The sequence below is a fragment of the Aptenodytes patagonicus genome, chromosome 4 (assembly GCF_965638725.1).
Source record: "Aptenodytes patagonicus chromosome 4, bAptPat1.pri.cur, whole genome shotgun sequence".
In the NCBI taxonomy this organism is placed as follows: Eukaryota; Metazoa; Chordata; class Aves; order Sphenisciformes; family Spheniscidae; genus Aptenodytes; species Aptenodytes patagonicus.
In genome coordinates this window covers 71712440-71731626 of record NC_134952.1, presented here as the reverse complement: position 1 = coordinate 71731626, position 19187 = coordinate 71712440, and the positions used below count along the sequence as shown (strand labels likewise).

General features: G+C 39.2%; 1 protein-coding gene across 1 annotated transcript in view; it reads right to left on the bottom strand.

Moving 5' to 3' along the window:
* Positions 1-412: 412 nt before the first annotated feature.
* Positions 413-19187, bottom strand: part of TBC1D9 (TBC1 domain family member 9) — a 56270-nt gene continuing 37495 nt past the window's right edge. The window contains exons 12-21 of the mRNA XM_076337166.1: positions 18280-18565; positions 16990-17119; positions 13354-13452; positions 13164-13232; positions 11581-11821; positions 6182-6247; positions 4849-4935; positions 3866-3940; positions 3627-3727; positions 413-2672 (exon numbers count right to left, since the gene is read on the bottom strand). Of these exons, the coding sequence (XP_076193281.1) occupies positions 1947-2672; positions 3627-3727; positions 3866-3940; positions 4849-4935; positions 6182-6247; positions 11581-11821; positions 13164-13232; positions 13354-13452; positions 16990-17119; positions 18280-18565 (1880 nt within the window). The 3' untranslated portion in view covers positions 413-1946. The remainder of the gene's footprint in view (positions 2673-3626; positions 3728-3865; positions 3941-4848; positions 4936-6181; positions 6248-11580; positions 11822-13163; positions 13233-13353; positions 13453-16989; positions 17120-18279; positions 18566-19187) is intronic.

The following is a 19187-nucleotide window of genomic DNA, read 5'->3' as shown; positions in this document are numbered from 1 at the left end:
TGTCTGTTCTGTCACTGCCATGGTTTTGAGGCTTACATCTCAGCTTACCAGTACCCTGTAAAAACATTCTAATATTTAAAGCCTTAAAAGCCTGCCTAGTGAGCTATAGCAGAGCATAGATGGGTCATAAAATATCTGGGGGGTCTTAAAAAGTAGTAACAACTGTTGTCACCAAATGTGAGCATAGCAGGGGAAAACTGTTTAATGAAATTGGGTAGTGAGAGAAGCTTGCATGGGTTACTTGTTGCAGATGGAATTAAACACACTCAAGTGTTAAACAAAACCAGGCGTGGAAACAACAAATGTTTTTGTTCTGAAACCTGGTGTTGAAGATCCAAAGTCATTTGTCTGTGTAATAAAACACAATCACCGACTTTTCCCTCTAGTGTGACTTTAATAGTTAAAAATCAAATCTGTGCAGAGTGTACTTTATTTGTTCACATTACCTATTTGTGGTAAAAACCACTTCATCTGACAGTTTAAAAGCATTCTTTTAAAACGAAAGAATTAAACACAGCTTCTGCTAAAAAATCTGCAAGTTACACGGATGCAATATACAGGAGTATAAAAAAATCAACAGTATTCTACAGAAGATGTTCTCAAAACAGCAAATAAAGATTAGGCATGTAGGCATGATCCTGAACTGAACAAATATGAATTAAAAAACAGCTAACAAAATTTAAAAAAAAAATCCTGAATATCTGTATAAAAGAAGCAAGGATTCAAAGTGCAGGTGCTCCAGTTTTCATTTTAACATATTATTCAGTAAGTTGATACAGGATACTATTCATTTTATATAAAGTGACAGTGTTCTCAGAAAGACTTAAACATTCAGTTACATTATCTTGCAGATTTTTTTCATTACTGCTACTTTACACTTGTAAATGAAGACTTATGCAATACAGGTTTTTATTTTCTTAATCTAACAAGGATATAATAGGTTGGTGGTAAAGGTTAGTTTTAAGAGCTAAGCTATATATGCTGTAGAGCCAGTCTTAGAAGTGTATATATATATATTTTTTTTTTAACTTTTAAAAACAGCTTTTGATTTTTAAAAAAAGACCCTACCAATCTGTTCTGGGACCTGCATGCACTGTCTTTGGAGCACGCCAGCAAAGCTTCCGAGTCCACAGGTTAGCAATACAGCTCCAGGCAGGGCGATGCTGGAGATCTTCCCTTGGTGGCCGCAGCTGGGAAAGGGCTTTCTCTCTGCTGGGTTTGGTGCGGCCAGAGGCCCCTGAACCCAGGGAAAGGCAAATGGGCTCTGCCTTCTGTCGGAGCAGAAATCATCACCTTTAACCACATTTGCCTGATGTGCCAGCTAGGCTTGGGATGGACTTCTCACTTCTATTTGAGCGTACCAGTCTCAGGCAGAGGACGTTAGGAGCCAGGCAGGTGTCACTGAAGTGATCTTTCATATATTCAAAAAGATTAAATTGAAGCATACGTTAAAACCCATTATCCTATTTGAAAAAAAAGTTATACGAAATAAAATTATCCTTCAGGGATGTTGCCTGGAGCTTAGTTTCACCTGAGGTCCTATTCAGGTTGACAGTGTCCCTTTAAATTTTAGGTACTTCCTGTTTTGTTCATTTTTTCCCCCAAGAATCAGATCTCTATATATGTCTGTTTTAAAAACGCACGTAAGTATCAGCATTAAGTTTACATTTAGAAATTAAGAACTAATCTTTACCATTTTATATTGATAGCAAGGTTAATAATACACACACTTCACTGACAACTGTTATTTTTTTCTGTATTTTGAATAAAATTTGCATTTGTGTAACATTTCCCACAGAAAGAGTGATTATACTTCAAGATAGTTAAGTTTGCACCCCAACATTTTCACATTAGTGAAAACAATTATGTTTTGAAAATACCAGGGCCTGTGCCAGGTACTAATAAATACAGAATAAAAAAAAACAAATAAAAAACCCGACTGCCTTTTATCCCGACATAGTAGAGATTTCATAGTCACTGGCTGAGGTTATTGGTTTACCCATCATCCTTATGTTTTTAGCATTAGTAATCCTAGCCATCATGGACACAGGCTTGTCAAAGTACCTAACCAGCGCTGGCTCAGTCAAAAGGGAGGCTAAAAATTGTTCAAAGGTAATGGCCCAGTCTCTGTCAATGCTAGTGCTTCTACGAAGAGAAGTGGTGTGGTTGCTCCGTACCAAAACGGTGTCTTCACCGATGTCCTCGCAGTGCAGCTTTTCTTCTTCATGTGAACCTGCACTCAGTACTGAGTAGGAGGACATCGAACTATCATCTTTTGTATCGTCATCGGAAATGAGCATGGAAGAACAGGCTCCGTTGTCCCTGGGAGAAGAGTCTTCGAGCTTAATGTCTTCCATCTGCATGCCCAGGGTGCTGTCGGTGCAAATGGCCTCCTCATCGCTGGTGACGAGGCTGCTTTGGAACGGCTTGTGCTGTTCGAGGGGGTACTGCTGGTGCTCTTTCTTCTGAAACAGCTCGCTCTGGATAGTTTTGCTGCAGTTGTTACTGCTGCTGTCTGTCTCTTTTGTGGGCTGCACACTGAAGAGCTTACCAACCTCACCTATCTCCAAAAGCAAGCTTGTCACAGCAGCGGTAGCGTGGTACAGATCTTGTTCATTGGGGTCTTCACTGAACATATTGTACATTGTCTTGCACAGTTCGATGAACTGTCCCTAAACGCAGAGGGAGGAAACATTAATGAGAGAGCAGGAAACAAATCAGACTGAGATCTACTAAATCAGTTTTGAAAGTCTGGAATGGAGGTATGACAATCGTTTATGTGAGTAAACTGAAATTGGAAATAATCTAGGTGCAGTCTAGAAGGCATTTTCTATGACTGGGCAGCCAGGTGCATGGCCTCTCTCAAAGCTATTTAGAATAAACTGTTGGATGTTTCTTCCAACATATGACAAATTTATTTCTCTGCAGCCACAGGAGGGCAACAGAGGGTGAGCAGTGAGGCACTTAGCATTCATTTTGGTGGATTTTCTTGTAGGAATGATGCTAAGTGTAACTAGGGGTCTGATAAAACTAATGAGAAGTAATGAAAAATGAAATAAGAGACCTGCAGCACTCGTTTAATTGACAGTGGTAACTTAGTTGGATGCGAGCCTTTTGGAATTCAAAACTCACGAATTAAATAGGAAGGAGATTTGCTTAGGTCTACCTTAAGTAAGAAGCATTGTTCTACAGGGAATAAGCCTCCCCTATATGCTCTGGAGGAAACAGCTGTCCCAGTGGGTCTCCTCCACCTTAGCAGCTATGGATCTAAGGGGAATGAGACTGACAGCATAAATTACAAAACATGAAATGCTTCTTTCAGGTAATGTGTATCAGACATTATGAGCTAGCTGGTGATATTCAGTGTCATATCACCCTTTGTCTAGAGATCAAAATATGTTATCGTTCCTATATGTGTGTATCTCATTTTTAGGATGTTTTGGGAGCTGAATGCCAGTTACAGTATGTTGAAAACAACTAACTTCTGCCATCAGCTGACTGCTGCTCTGGTAAAAAGTATCTGCCTCAAAATAAAGCCTTTATTCAGTGTTAATGTATTGAATATTTATAGGTATGTGAAGAAAGTTTAAAGTTAATGAAAAATAAGGAAGTGTCAGCAGAAGTACCTGATTCAGTCTGGGCAAGTCCTTTGTGTTTTTTGCTTTGGATTTATTCTCTTGGCTCCACATTCTCAGATAATTTCGATTCTCTTGTGAGCTCTTCTTGCCTATCGTGAACAAATTACCCAGAGATGCAGGAAAAGTCCATGAAGAAACCTTAAATTAATACTTTTTTTTTCCATTTTCAAAAGGAGCATCTTTACAAGACATGAAAGATGTAATTCAAATGGAGACACCACGCATACCTTTGTCAGTTTTCAGACTCACTGTAACAAATCCATCATCTACTCCTTGTTTGTTCCTGCTGTCTAGGCCAACAACTAGGAAGTGGAGGGGCGGGGGGAGAGAGATTCGTGTGGGTTTAGATACATACATACTTTCCATGCGTACAGTGCAAAATAAAGAAGATGTTTACACTGCAGAAAACGCAGAGTAAAAAGGATAGGACTAAATGATGATTTTTGCTTATTCTTAAATCTGCTGACAAATTCCATATAATTAATAATATAAGTACTAAGACAGGGACCATCTTAGGTTTTGTTTGTGTAGTACAATGATTAGCCTGTGCTACCACAACACAAACAGCTTCTAGCATGATATATGTTTGGTGATTATATTAGTGCATCTTCTTTTGTCTATCAGGACTTAAAATTGCCATCTCTAGTCTATTAATTCTTATCTGTATTTTCAAACAACCTTCCCCCTGTAATATGAAGGATAGGCGATATTTTTCTTGAATCAGAGAGAAACCTAACATCAAATATCTCAAGAAAGAGAATGCCACTTAAGACAACAGCGATGAGACCCAGGTTCTCATTAGGGCACAAAAAGATTTCAAACTGCTGAACTACATTTTGATATACCTTTTGGCTTCAGTTTTTTAGAATATTTTAAATTATGATCCAAATATATCTTGAAAGCCAATATATTTATTCTCATTCTCCATCAAGGCATACATGCTGTACTTATCACAAAATTACTTCTGTTGCAACACACTGATGACATTATTCTGAGAGTACTTCTGCAATGTACAATCCAGGGGAGTTCTTAGTGTACACACACCTGCACCTCTAAGGATATCAAAACATATACAAAGACTTCATACTTCTTTTTACAGAGTATACTTCACTTACAAAGTTTAATCCAATAAAAAAGTAGCTTCCTAAAAAGACATGTTGTTTGAAATGCATTACCTCATCTTTTCATGCCTGAGACAAAAGATGCCTACCGTGTGTACATTCGGGTGTGATGTCTTCAAAAAAGTACTGAGTAGCTTCAAAAGCAGAGTCTGGCTCTTCTTGCTCAGGGGATGGATCTAAGCAATAGAATAAAATTCTTTCATTAAAAATTCCACCCTTTAATTAAAAACTATAACATATTTCCACTGATACATGTAGAATGCCAGTTTCTAGAAGTACAAGTGTGAGGATGTGATGGGTTAGGAATCATCTCTTTTCAGCTCACAGGAGATGAACTACTGGACCTGTACTGTTTCCTCCCCGATATCCAATACTGTCTGACTAACAAGTAGCTGTTTGCCTTCAGAGGCTGGCTTGCCCATCTTCCCGTGTCTACTTCCATTACTTTCTTCTGTGCAGCTCAGCGTGTCCTAAGCTGGGTATGAACCCTTTCCTAGCTGCAAAGTCTGTCATGATTTGGTATGAGCTTACCAGTCCCCGAATATCAGAAGCTGCATTCTTAAAAATAGATCTCTTCTGTTATAGCTCAATAAAATTGTATTTTTTTTTCCCAGTTAAATTAGTGAATCACTCAAGCCTACCTCCAGCAAAGCCAGCTGGGAGCAATCAGGGACACATGTTCAACGCACGTGAAGGCGAATGTCCTCTCAAAGCCTTTAGATATCTTTACCAGAGGATGTAAATGTGCTCAAGAATTAAACTACCCAAACAGTTGCAACATACTTAAATCGCAGATTCAGTGAGGACAGCAGTAGGTTCTTTATGGCACACGTGTGACAAGCCAGAGAAAATATAGTTCCAGGACATAATTTTCTTCAGGGGCAAAACTGTTTTGAGATGTTTCCATCCCCTCTCCACCCTAAACTGCCTTTCTCACTTAGCTGAGTCCAACAGTTTGTACAGCTCCCTGGAAAACACATCTATGAAACGATCTGGAGTTTCCCTCTGTGAACAGTTGTATCAGCCCAGCGGGGAAACCAAGAAGAAAGCCTGGGGACAGAAACGAGGATGCAGGAACATTTTAAGCTAGCTTCACTGTTAAATAAAGTGCGTTATGGTAATAAATGCTGAAGAACACTGTATTTGTTATGTATGGGGGAAGTCACCAACCCCAGCTAAACAGGCAAGAGACACATATAAATGGCCTGTTTGTGGCTGGAGCAATAGAGGGCTGCATGGGTGCTTTCAGACTTTCCAAATCCGCGTCTGGTTATAGTAGAAGCTCTCTTATTTTACTGCTGCATAAACAGCTACAATAATTCCCACAAATTAATTTTTAATTAGGAAAGCTAGTCATAAACAACTCTGCTCCAAATTTCTGTTCTCAACAAGATGACAGCTATTTTAACATCATTTACTTACCAGGCAAAACATGCATTTTATACAGTAGCTTCAGCTTCTCTGTAAGATCTCCATGGCATGCTGCACCTAAACAGCATTATATACAGTATGTTAATACTCAGCATTCAATGCCATTCTATTTATTATTGCTACAATATTTCATTTTAGAAGCTGCTACATTCACTCTGGGAAGAACTGTACTCCCTTTACAGCCTGAGATCATTAGGCAGTCACTTGACTTCTAAGATCATATGGTCTGCAGTAGAAATAGCAAGAGAACACAGACCACCTTACCCTGAATTTTGTACTTCAACCCTGGGTCCTTCATTAAATGTCTATTTTGTAACGCTCAAAAATAATCTATGATCATCACACATCACGTTACCACTCAGAAAGGCCTCCAGCTGAAGTTAAGACCACCTTTTTGTGTGGACTTCAAACATTCTGATTTGAGGATCCAATAATAACATCCCATGATTTAGAACAATAATATATTTACTGAGAAAAGAGAGAGAAATTCAAGTAAACAGCATTTATCACAGCTTAGCCACGAGCTAAACTGATGTTCAGGCAATAGTTTCTAGTGATTTGTCCACCTCAACCCCCATTCCTTTCTGGTCTACACTACAGTTAGCTGTATGAAATCCAAGCGGTTTATTGCAGCCCCTCCTTCCAATTAATTAAATGGATATTAGTTAAAGTACGGAGATAACCAATAATCAGACTTCTGCATAAATCTTACTTGTTATGACATGTACTTCATAAACTAATGAATTAACCTTCATTAATTAGGTTATTTTATATTTTTTATATATATAAAAATATATTTATATTTTATAGAGGTTTATTTATTTTACCTTACAGGCTACCATGTCAACTTACCTCTGCTATGCAAACTACAAAGCGTGGTTTGGCAAATACTAACAATCACAGTCTACTGTAAAGCTTAAGACTACAGTAAATACAGATGTTAGGCCAAAGAATTGAGTACACCTACAGTAGCCATTTTGCTTTCAACTTGGTCCTTTTTAAGCACAAAACCTCCTTATGTTCCTATCTGGTGTAGCACACCGTGCAGATAATGCTTTCTCTTCTGGTGAAACTATGTCTTAGGTTATGCACCAGGTACCACGTGAAGTGCCCCACTGCTAAAGTTGACATGAAATAATCAAAGCACAGAATGGGCTGCAGTTCCGCATCCTCCAGCAATGGCTAGGGATGCATTCCTCAAAATAGGATTCAGGGCACTGGATACCTGGTGACACATGTAGGCTTGTTCCTCTCCCTGTCCGCAGAGGCAGAGAGAACTGAAAAAACTCAACTGCTACTGCTTTTTGCCTGAGATGAATCTGTGTGTGCTTCCTAACGCCAGGCCCTTTTTCCCCTCAAAATGTACATGAATGGTAGACTTGTCCCGCATTGTGTTGTCTTCAAAGATGTTATCTGGACTCTCAAAGACAACCCTCTGGGTCTCCCCCAGGAGAGGTCAGAAAGTTTTACAAAGGGAAGAACAGCCTACTGGCAATTTGCAGGAACTGCCTGACAGTTAGCTGCAGTGGGCTACCCAAGGTCTGAGGATTGATGCTGTATTAAACAATAAAAAACCCCCCACTAGGCTACATTCATAAAGACAACAGAAGAGGAACGGACCTCTGGTAGATGTGCCCCTATTATGGAGAGTTAAGGGAGACCTTTGTACAGATGGATACCTCAGCTCAGGCCACCATTTTGACCTGCACACTGGGGTACAGGGATAACTTCATAGGAGAACCCAGAGAATTCAGTGGCCTCCTGCACGGCCCCTGCATCCCTGAGCAGCAAAGCAGATGACCCTGCTGAGGGCCTGTGAACAGCACTGGGGAGGTGGTAAGACCATCCTTAGTCCCAACCAGAAATACTTCCTTCCTGGCACTCTGAAGCCACAGGTCCTAAAACCTTCAACAACTTTCAACAAGTCTTGTCTTTTTGCAGTACGAGTCTCAGATGATGCATTGCCAGTTTTTATCCAGAAGTTTTAAATTTACTTTGCGGTGAGAGAAGAAACTGTGCTTGGAAGAGAACATGACTACACCCTTTGAATCCTTCTACATGAAACAGCAACAGTGAAAGCTCTCACCTTCACACTGCAACCAATGTCCTCGCACCCACCTGCTCTTACCCCTCTTACCCTGGCTTGACCACCACACCCCTAGAACAACCTTCACTGAGTCCCCTTTCTGACTGTTCTCCTGTCAACACTACACAGGTGTCAAGTCTTTTCTGTGCATAATGTCACATGTTCACAGTTTTCCCCACCATCTTCTTTGAGGCCATTAACAAAGTAATTAAACAGGTTAGAACTTTATTCTGTTAAAATAAAACTTAGTAGCAACATAAAAGTGTTGGCTTCAGTTGCCTCTCTCAAACACAGGTGGAGGGGTGCAGAGTGTTTATACAGCATTTAGCTCCCTGAAAGGATCGGAGGAGTGGTGAGGATAACACTCTGCTTTCTGAACATCCTCCTGCAACCTCTGCTTGGAGAAAAGCTGTTTTCAGTGAAAAAAAAAAAAAAATACACTCTGGTACTCTGAGAGACACAGTTTTCATGGTGCCGACTTTTGCACGAGGCTGTGGTGAGCGCTGCAGTCACTGGAGAGGTGAAAGAGCCGCATGCTCCGAGAATGGAGTATTGCAGAAACATAATGGGAGGCAGGGGGCCACTTTGAGTCTATGTGGAAATCTCTCTAGTTTACTGGGATCCTGAGTCAACAACTGACATGCTATAACCCAGTGTGGTATGGGGGTGCAGATGAGCTTCTTCACAAGTGAATACCCCAAACAGCTCATAACCAAGGCTGACAACCCTTTCTGAGCAGCACAACTCCTAGAGCAAACTAATCAAGATCACTCCTTTATTTGAACTTGCAGTAACACGACACAGAGTAAATGTACAGAAGAATATGCCAGGTTGTTCCATCTTTGCTCAGCTGAGGCCCTAGAGGCACCTGAGGTAGGAGGTTCTTGAGCTATTTGCTACAGGGGCTATGAAAAGGAAATGGAGATTCCCAGTTGCAATTACAGCGCTCTCATAACCCAAGGATTTCATGCTGACACAGAAGAAAGGGCCATGAGCCCATGCTGGGACACACAGCACCCCTTTTTACCTCCTCTTCCTGGACATCCTAGAAGGAGTCTAGGCATCAAAGAGAGGCTTCAAGGGAACAAATCCTTATGGCTACATGGAATAAGGCCATTGAAAGAGAGTTGTGAAACGGAAATGCTTCAGGTGCCATGGCTGCTTCAGCCGTCAACAAGCACCCTCTGAGATGGGCCATGCCTAGGAAGTACTTGAATAGGACGCTTCCTTTAGCAAAGATAGACTTGAGAAACCAGGGCCAGAGTCCAATACTGCCGTTTGGACACAGTAAGAAGAGAGAGGATGGTGCCCACAGGTCACCTCCAGAACGCCCATCCTCTGACCATGCTTTCCAGGACAGCCACAAGGAAAAGGCGGCACAGTCCCCTGTTGAGCAGACGTGTCTTGCTCCAACAGAAGATATTCCTCATTTAAGAGATTTTCCTAGCCAAGGCATATTGGGTTGGTGAGGCAGACTGAAACAGCTGATGTCTGTGGAATTTTAGAAGTCCTGGGGCATGGTGAAATATGCTCAAACAAATCCCATGTTGTTTTTGTTGACTGTGTTGTCCTTGTTACCATTCATGTGCTTCTTAAACAAAAAAGGGGTTGGGGGGGTTGACTTCTTTTTTTAAAAAAAAGTTTTCAAGATATGCCACATTGGGCTTAGTTTCTGAAAAAAATATAGTTTTGCAGAACGAGCAGTTTTGACTGTTTAGCCCATTGAAGATTTTAGTTCAGTCACATTGGCTTATAGCCACATTTGTGCATTTTACATTCATTTCTGTTCACAGTGCTCAACATTGTTCCTTGTTCTTATTACTCACTATTGGTTCTAAAAAACGCTGTCTCAACCAATAACTGGCTGATTGTTATTAACAGCATCCTGTAAGCAGCAAGAGTAGTTAATCCATGGGTCACGTCTCAAAAGGCCATTAAGCGTTACCTGGCGAACAGTCCCTCAAATACAATTCAGAACTGCATCATAGGAAGCACTGGTTTTTTGGGTGGTGTGAAGGGGAGGTGTGCGATCAGTTTTACTGTCACATAACTATTTTTACCTGCAAGAGAACAGGTGTTACCATTGTTTTACAGAGGTTTTAATGCAAGGCTGCATTTGGAGCCCTAATGCTTAAAAACACTGTTACAAAGAGTTGCTGAAAGCCAGATTAGGAAACCTTTTCTCTCTCAAAAAGGATCAAAATGTAAAGCTGGAGGAAACGTCAGGTTGCCATGAAATAACACGATAGACGGTGAGAAGTTGGTCACTTACAGGGAATAATTCCTGCTATATTCAAAAAAAAGGGTGGCCAGTTCCTGCCTTATCTTTGCTGCTTCATGTTAATCCTGGGGCTTGCACATTCCCTTTGTTGTGATATTGACTTTCATGTCTTGAAAGCTTGCTTCTTCAGGACTTGCACGGGCCATAGTCTCCATTAGCGACATTCAGCCTCCCTATCTGACCTGCACCTCCACTTTCTCCTTTTCAGGTGACTTCCATCCTGCTCTCTTAGTCTGCAGTCTTGGCTATTGATTTCAGAAGTAATACAGGTAGTACCTCTTACTGCATATACTGTGAGGTGCGATACCTTCCCCTCACACAGGGAGACACGTATGTGGGGTGTCAGCAGACTTCTAAAGAGAAGCACTTTTATTCAGGGGCAAACAAAACTAGCATCCTCACTCTATCCTTCCCCTGCCCCTTACATATGCACATAAATTTCTCAAAAGTCTTCTTCCCAAACAACCAAGGGAGTGAATACTGCCCCTCTCCCCTTTCCAGAGCTGGTAGCACTAACAAAAGGTATAAATTCCCAACTTTCAGGGAAAGTTTAAGGAGCAGATAACAAAATGCAGCATCAGAGAGGAACACTACAGAAGAACATACAAAAGACTTTCCCAAAGGAAATACTTTGATTAGAAGTAATCACACCATTAAGCACACAAGTTGCAGGTCATTTTTGTGTTGAGAGTTAGCGGTCAGGGAAATCCTCAGACCATAACGGACGTGTAGTTTTTGTGTGGTCCTTCTCCCAGTGTGATACACCACTGACTAATGTAGATGCACCTACTGTGACCAGCCTAAACCCCAGTGGGAACCACTGTCACAGGCATGATAAAATGAACTGAACGGTAGCATGAACAGCTCTGAAAACAAAGGTGATTTATGCAAATTGGCATATGTCAAACTCAAACTCATTATCTGATAGCTAATATAACATCTGTGTTTCTGAAGGACTGGATCCCCTTTAGAAACAAACTGTTTGGGTCAGATTACTTTGAGAGTGTTGTGAATTCTCCTTACTTAGCCCAGAGACGAATTCACGGAAGTTGATGAGCAAGTCTCCATTTTCATCAAGAAGCCTGAATAAGCGCGCAGCTAATACATCTGAATGAGTTCCACACGCCCAAGGGAAGAGGAGAGCGAACATCCCCTTGAACTGCTCAAAGTCAATACGGTACTGCTCCAGATAAGGCAGGCTGGGATCATGCCGGTCAATAGCATTGCTGTTTCCTCCCCAGTAGCAGCTAGTCAGATGTTCTGCCTGAACAGAAGGCAAATGCTGTGAGATTGTCATCACCTCTGTAAACAACTCATCTCTATCAATGATAAAAAAAAAAAAAATCCAAACAACTCACACACACACATTCTTAAAATAACACAAGACTAGCAGATGTATTTCCATCTACCTCGCCCTTGCACTTCTGCAAGATGTTTCTCCTCTAACCAGCACAAAAAGACATCCTTCTACAAAAAAAGAAGATAAAGCAAAACTTTTTCTGCCTCCCAGGCAGATGAAACTTGAAATACCCGTTTTGAACAGAGCAGTAAGCAGCTGTGATTTGCACATATACACAGGCTTATTGTGCTTAGTCACCCCCTTCAACCTCACCACACAGTCAAATCAGAAAGGGGACTCTCACGAAATCTTTAATTTCAGAGCATATGAAAATAGCTGTTTATTTGAAATATTTTTTGTTGAACTGTATAGTCTCAAAAATGCTGTATACAGTCCTACTCTTTCAGTTTTACTGAAGTCAGTGAAAGTTCTGGGGCTGATTTTGGTGGAATCTAATTCAAAATGATTCAGAAGCTTAGAGAAAGAGATCCTAGCACTGCGCAGCAATCAACTGGGGTGGACTGTCTGACTTGGTCTCACTGATTCCATGGAAGACTGAAAGAAGGCACTGCAGGATTTGGACAATTGTAAGACCTGACATTACAGATGGGAAATTGAAAGGAAAGAAATTCTTCAGGGTATACTAAAAAAATCTCTGTTATAACAAAACAGAGGAAGAAAGTGTCTTGTTTTAGGGCAACTGTGCATGAAGGTGAAGCAAAAGCATTTTAACTGCTGACCTTTAAATTTGTGGATCTAATGGTAATTGCTGTACAATCAACTTACAAAGACACATCACTTTGTGACACTAAATTTCCACGTAATACAGTATACGTTAAAGCATTAACAATGGCAAAAATCAGCTATTGTGATATGGAAGTATTAACTGTCCGAGATAATAGAATAATGGTATTTCTGTGCTACATTCCAAAACTTGGTCAGGTAGAGAGAGACATACGTAAGTTTCTAAAGACTGATCAAAAGCCTCTATATATTCACTTTTTCATTATAATAGTTTTCATCAGTATATTAATTTTTTCCATGGACAAATCATTTAGTGAATTACTTATTTCCTGAGCTTTTGAAAACTGGTTGGGTTTTTTTTGGTATATTCAATAATACAGCAGTTAATTCAAATTTGTATAAGATACCTGATAGTAACTCACTCACAGACTTAACCTGGTCTTTAGAAAAGAAACAGTCCCATATCAAAAATAAACATTTGCATTTCCTGCAGGCACATGATCTTATCTTCACTTAGCTTTACCTTGAAAAGAGCATACAGTTCCTCCAGTTCATCAATAGTAAAAGAAGTCTCTGTCACAATAGTTCGTACCTTTTGAAACATAACAGTAACAGTTACGGATTTGAAATCCATGTCTCATTGAAAAGCTAATTTAAATTTCAGAAACTGACTGACCTTAATCTTTGCAAAAGAACATTATTTCAGTACTTACCACATTGCGCTTTGTAGTATCTTCAAGGGTTTGGATAACTTTCAGCCTTTGTTTGAATCTCATTTGTTCAATTAAATCTGCTCGGATACTTCCAAATTTCTTAAAAGAGAAAAAGTAGTACAGGATAGCCTGTGCATTAATACTTGGAATACTTAACTTGCCTTTAATGTATTTAAGAAATTAATGTAATTATGTGATATACCACAAATGGTATGTTTAAAAACCTGCTGTTAAGGCATTTTTCTAACACATGAAAAAGTTAAAGACTTTAGGAATATATCACTAGATTTTGTTTTTCCCAATAACTTATTTTCATTTAATTTGACAGGTCTTTATTAAGTTACAAATCCTCACATTTCAAACCATAATCTCAGTAGTTAGAAATTTCTTCCTTGGCAAATCTCTATGAATAGATTGTTTCATGACTCCTTCTGCAGGGTTTTATTTCAGCTTCCCCTGGAATATATCTTAATTGCTACAGAGAGAGAAGATATTTAGACTAACTAGGTCTCTAATGGCTGAGACAGTATAGCAGTCCTTACATTCATGAGGATCTGAAACCAAGCATCGAGAATGCAACTTCCATTAGGAAGACGACACTCTCTAAAGTGCCCAAGTCTTATTTTCAGAAGTTTTTTTTCACAATGCACATAACAGTCTCAGGGAGCTCCTGCATATACTACAGAAACATCCCAGGGGAAAACCTATTAGGAATAATATTCCGTGTTTTCATATGTAGAGGAATGTCTAATCCCTAAGATTTCTTTCTGTGAACTATAAGTAAAAGTTTTTTGCCATCAAGAAAACACTTGTAAACACATACTTAGAAATGCACAGATGACCAGCAGGAACTACAATGCCAGACATCAAGTATGCCACATGTAAAACTAAAAGGGGTTGGCAAGATACGTTTTCATACAGGATGGATTTATATTTCCAGTGCAACTGCATCTCCATAAGCAGGTCATAATTTGCTCACACACTCTTCTGTGATCAAAATAACACTAAAGCTGTGATGCTACTTGCACCTTTATCATGTACTTCGTGAGTAAAAAGATGTTTCATGTACTTGGAATATTTTGCAAATAAAGAAGTCTTTTGAAAAAATGGAATCTAGATAAACATCCATGAATATTAAGCACCACAGAGGTCAAAAAAACCTTGAAAAAGAGACGTCTTTTGTGGCTCTGAGGCCACATGTATTCCAGTAATCAGGGCTTATTCTCTGGTCTGGGGACCAAATGAGATGGTCTGTTCACATCCCTACAACTAAAACTCATGTAGCCTACAGAAAAAGAAGGTTGCATGCAATTACCTTCTGGGAATGGTCCCTTGCCCATGTTAACTTTCAAATCATACAGGGAATTGTTGGAAGCGTGTCACTTGTTCTAGGTCAAAACTGTATCAAACCTTTCAACAGTATAGACCTTTGAGTGTCAGTTGTTTAGTTAAAATGGCCAAGATCCAGATACTACTATAGATGTAGCTTAAGTGTTTGTGGCCTGGTTTTCTTCCAAGTTAACTAACCCACAAATCAAAGGAGTTAAGCACATAACAGCTCTGAATATCTGAGTTGACGCTCCACTGACAGCTAGAGAGCTATACACAGGCTTTTAAAGCTGTAGTGATTTTGCATTATTTCAGTCACTTCTATTGTAATTATTATAATGCCAGGCTCTATGGCTTCTGAATTAATTGCAAAATTGAATGAAAAGATAAGAGGTTTCTTACTAAAAAGTATTTTCAGTAAATGAAAAAATTACTGGCAGGGTAAAATGTATTTGTTATGTATATTCTCTTATTTCAAGAAAGTTTCTCTTTTAAAAGTAAAAAGTCAGTTCAATATCATCACAGAGAGGTGTGCTAATCACTTAATTACCAAAAAATTCCTCTGCATCACTTCAGCTTTCACTGGAGACTCTCCATATATGCATCTGACATGATTACCTAAGAGCTGGACAGGATCAGAGAGTGATGGAAAGTAGCTCTTCATAAAACAATCCAAATATTATGCTTTTGACCGCGCTACTCCTTCACCAAATTCTCAGACTCATCATGCTCCCATGACAAATATCTAGGACAGTCTGCAAGGGACAAGGTTTCCCCCCCCTTTGGGGGCGTGTGTTTGTGTCTGAGGGAGGGCAAAGCATTTTTTTCAACTGTAGGTCTTCCTATTTTTTTGTAAACAATAAATGACTAGAAGATTAAGGATAGATGGTTACCCAACAAGTACCTTTAACAACTTAAATTCTAAAAATAGCAAAGATAAGCTCGCTTACTCAATATTTCGCTCTTTGTAGTCACAGCAAAGCTAACACAGCGAGTTCCCAGCCCTGACTACACACACCTAATTGAGGAATGTAACAGTCATTGAATAACAGACGCCTTGAGGTTTTTATCTTGATAGTTTACTATTGAATTGTTGGGTGGTTTTTTTTTTTTTTAATAATCAAATCACCCAACAACAATGACTCTCCTGAAACTAATTCTCTCTTTGCAACCAACTCCTGCTTTCCTCGCAGTTCTTCACTCCCCATGCTATTTGTTTTGCCTAATTATACTGGAGTACAGCTGGTTATTTATCTAGAAGGAGCTACAAGGTTCTGTGCTGCATAAGCCCCAGAAAGACAGACTGGCTCTGCACGCAGTCAGGTTATTCATCTAAAAGCAGTTAAGCCCACACAATATGTCTTCATGACGAGGAAATCAGAAAAATACAAGGGAAACAGAATTTCACATAAACGTCCTTCTCTCCATTATAATATTGCGTGAAGAAGATCTATATATCTAACTTAATTCAGCTTGCCCTTCAGTGTAGAATAAACTAAAAGACTACCTACTTTCTTATTAAAGAGATACCATATTATTAAAGCAAGGAGGTTTTAGGGACAGCTGTCATATTGCTAAGTATGAATCTACATCTTGAGTTAAAAATACTAATTTACCCTGCATGTCAATGGAAGGAAAAAAGGAAATTAAGGAGAATAACTCTTTATTCTTTAATTTTTATAAAAAATTAATACATCAGTGTAATCATCAGAGATATTTTAACTGATGGCTTATTTTTAAAATTTAAGGACAATGAAACTGGTTTGCAAATTTTAGGGTTTTTTGCAGGCTTTGTCCTGTGCTTTACAGATGTTAGTTATTACCAGCTCCTTTCACTCGAAATTTTTTTAGCTTTGGTGATAATACAGAAACTAGTGGTTGATGGTCATAACCAGCACTTGCTGGAAAAAAAGTGGTAAAAATCCCAAAGTTCCACTGATAATAGTAAGGTCTTCTGAAATCATATAGATTTTATTAACATTTCAGTTTGGAGAAGCATGAAAAAGCTTAGATGAGAATGAACCTTTTTTGAATTACAAGTTCAACCTTTTGTTTGTAAATCACTTTTTGGTTGTGGGCTGCTCTCCTTTGATGCTGCAGCCTTCTATACAAAACAGCTCCAATTAAAAGTTTTGGCTAAAAGAAAGACTAACCCCTCTCCCCTGCCCCATTTCAGACTTCTGAGATGAGTCTGTATTTCTTTTATGTACTCTCAGTTCCAAGCAAAGCCAAACTAGAGTATCAAATTCCCCTGTAAAACAGAACTAGTGTGGGTTGGCAAGTTTCTGTTAAGAAATCCTATCCTACCTCATAGGAAGACCTGATTAGTCTGAAGATATCCACCTCAGGATAAGGCTCTACATCATCACTGAGCAGTGAGTGAAGATGAGGAATGGGTGGAAGAGTGCTGTCCTTATTAGTTACGCTGTCCAAATATCTGGTGGGGGGAAAAAAAAAAAAAAAAGAAATGAGAAACCCAAGATTCATTTATACCCCCTCCCTTCTGAGGGTTGACACAATAAGGGTTACATATAGATTATTAAATGTAAAAATGATCAAGCCACTCTGTACTAATGAACTACATGATTTTTGACATCAGTAATTTGCCAAATCCTAACACTGCTTTTTCTCAAAGAGAGCTAAGGTAACCCTGGTAATGTGTTATTCTTATCAAGAAATAGCTCCAATATAGCTAGTCACAAACAAGTGGCTTACTGAACAGATTTGTTGCTTCTGGCTGTTTGAATATGTCAAGGGAAGTATGACACCATGGGAACAAGGGGCAGTGTGCTTCAGTCTACATACCCCCCTGTCCTACTACTGCCCAACCTTGCTGCAAGGGGCTTTAAGGGCTTGTTCCTCCCACCGGTGCAGCTGCTGTAGGTCACCTGTCTTCTACCCTGCAGCTGCAGAACACTTAAATCCTCAGCAAGCGCTGGGGCTTACTTCAGAGAAAACACAGCCACAGTCATCTTTAATCCCAAAGAAATTTAAAACAGACTTCAATAAGGCTATACTAATGAAACTTATTAGGAAAAAAAATTCCAAAGTTTCAGCAGCATCTTGAAAACTAAACACTACTACCAAACATGAGGAAATCAGCGGTTGCACTCAGCAGTATTAGTTTGCATTAAATGACTCAATCCAGTCTATTTATCAGCCTCCTGTTTCACTGAAATCTATTCATTCAAGAGCCTGCCTAATTCTTCTGAGTTCCATTTAGTCCATTCACAAAACAATTTCCCTTGAGACCAAGGCTTTTTCTTAGCAGCATTTAAAAGGTAGCAGGCAAAAGATGAAGTAACAAAAACCATGTAATCAACTAAAATAATCAACCAAAATAAGTTTCTATAACCAGGTTTGGGAAGTTTATTTGAATGTCTTGAAAGAAGAATTTATATCTTGTTGGTCACTTTATATTATCTTAAAATAATGTTAAGAGTACCTTATATGGATGAAAAGGGACTATAAGCGTGTAAAAGTTTTACATATATTGTACTGGTTTAAAATGAGTATTTCAACATAGAGGAACACAAATCAGAAAAGTGAGCAAAAAGAAAAATAAAATGAAGATACTTTATTTTCTGTAATAAATACCTTCCCAAGACTGTCATGGCTTCTCCATCATCTTTACAGTTAAGCAGCTTGTCTACATTAGCATCGAGGACAGCGAGCGCTAATTGAAATATCACCTTTATTCCTTCACAGAAGAAACAATCCACAACCACCACTGCACTCTCAAATGGCATTACACTGAGGAAAAGAGTGAGGAACCAGGACAGGGAAATGGTGGATATTACACCCAAGTCCTGCATGCAGTCATAAAGCTGTGGAACATAGTCACGAGCCAACTCTTCAAAGACACCCTGATCCACCAATGCTCCTGTTGAAAATAAATAAGGTTGGATGTCCGTTAATTAGGGAGCAACTGACCACATCACCATTTAGGGGAGAAAAATATATATACATATATTCTCTATATATAAATACAAAACCTAAGAATATTCTACATGATGCTGACACACACTTTCTCACTTTCAGATAAGTAACAGGTTCTATTCCACTACCGAGCTGTACATACAAACTGAACTGTAATTTTTTTTTTGTTTTAATTATACACTTCATAATAGCTAACAAAGGATCAATTTGGTCTAGCACGTACAGAAGTTATATGATGGCTTAGTACTTACCATTACTAATTAGAATAATACTTCTCAGCATCACCTACTGGAGGAGGCCAGGGTGACTGTCTGTGAGGGTTTGGATTTATTTCAAGAGAACCCTGTGTTATGCATATCTATGCCATGACATCAGTGTCTTAAGCAGGCCAGGAAGAATAATTTCTAAGGCTGAATGGGTATCTCAAACATTTGTGAGCTACAGTAAAGACAGTTTCCATGATAAACTGAAGAGCCATTCACTTTCACGTACACAAGGAAACTGTCATCTGACAACAGTAGCTTTCAGATACTTGTGCCCTTTTATGTGCCCTTTTAAATCAGAGG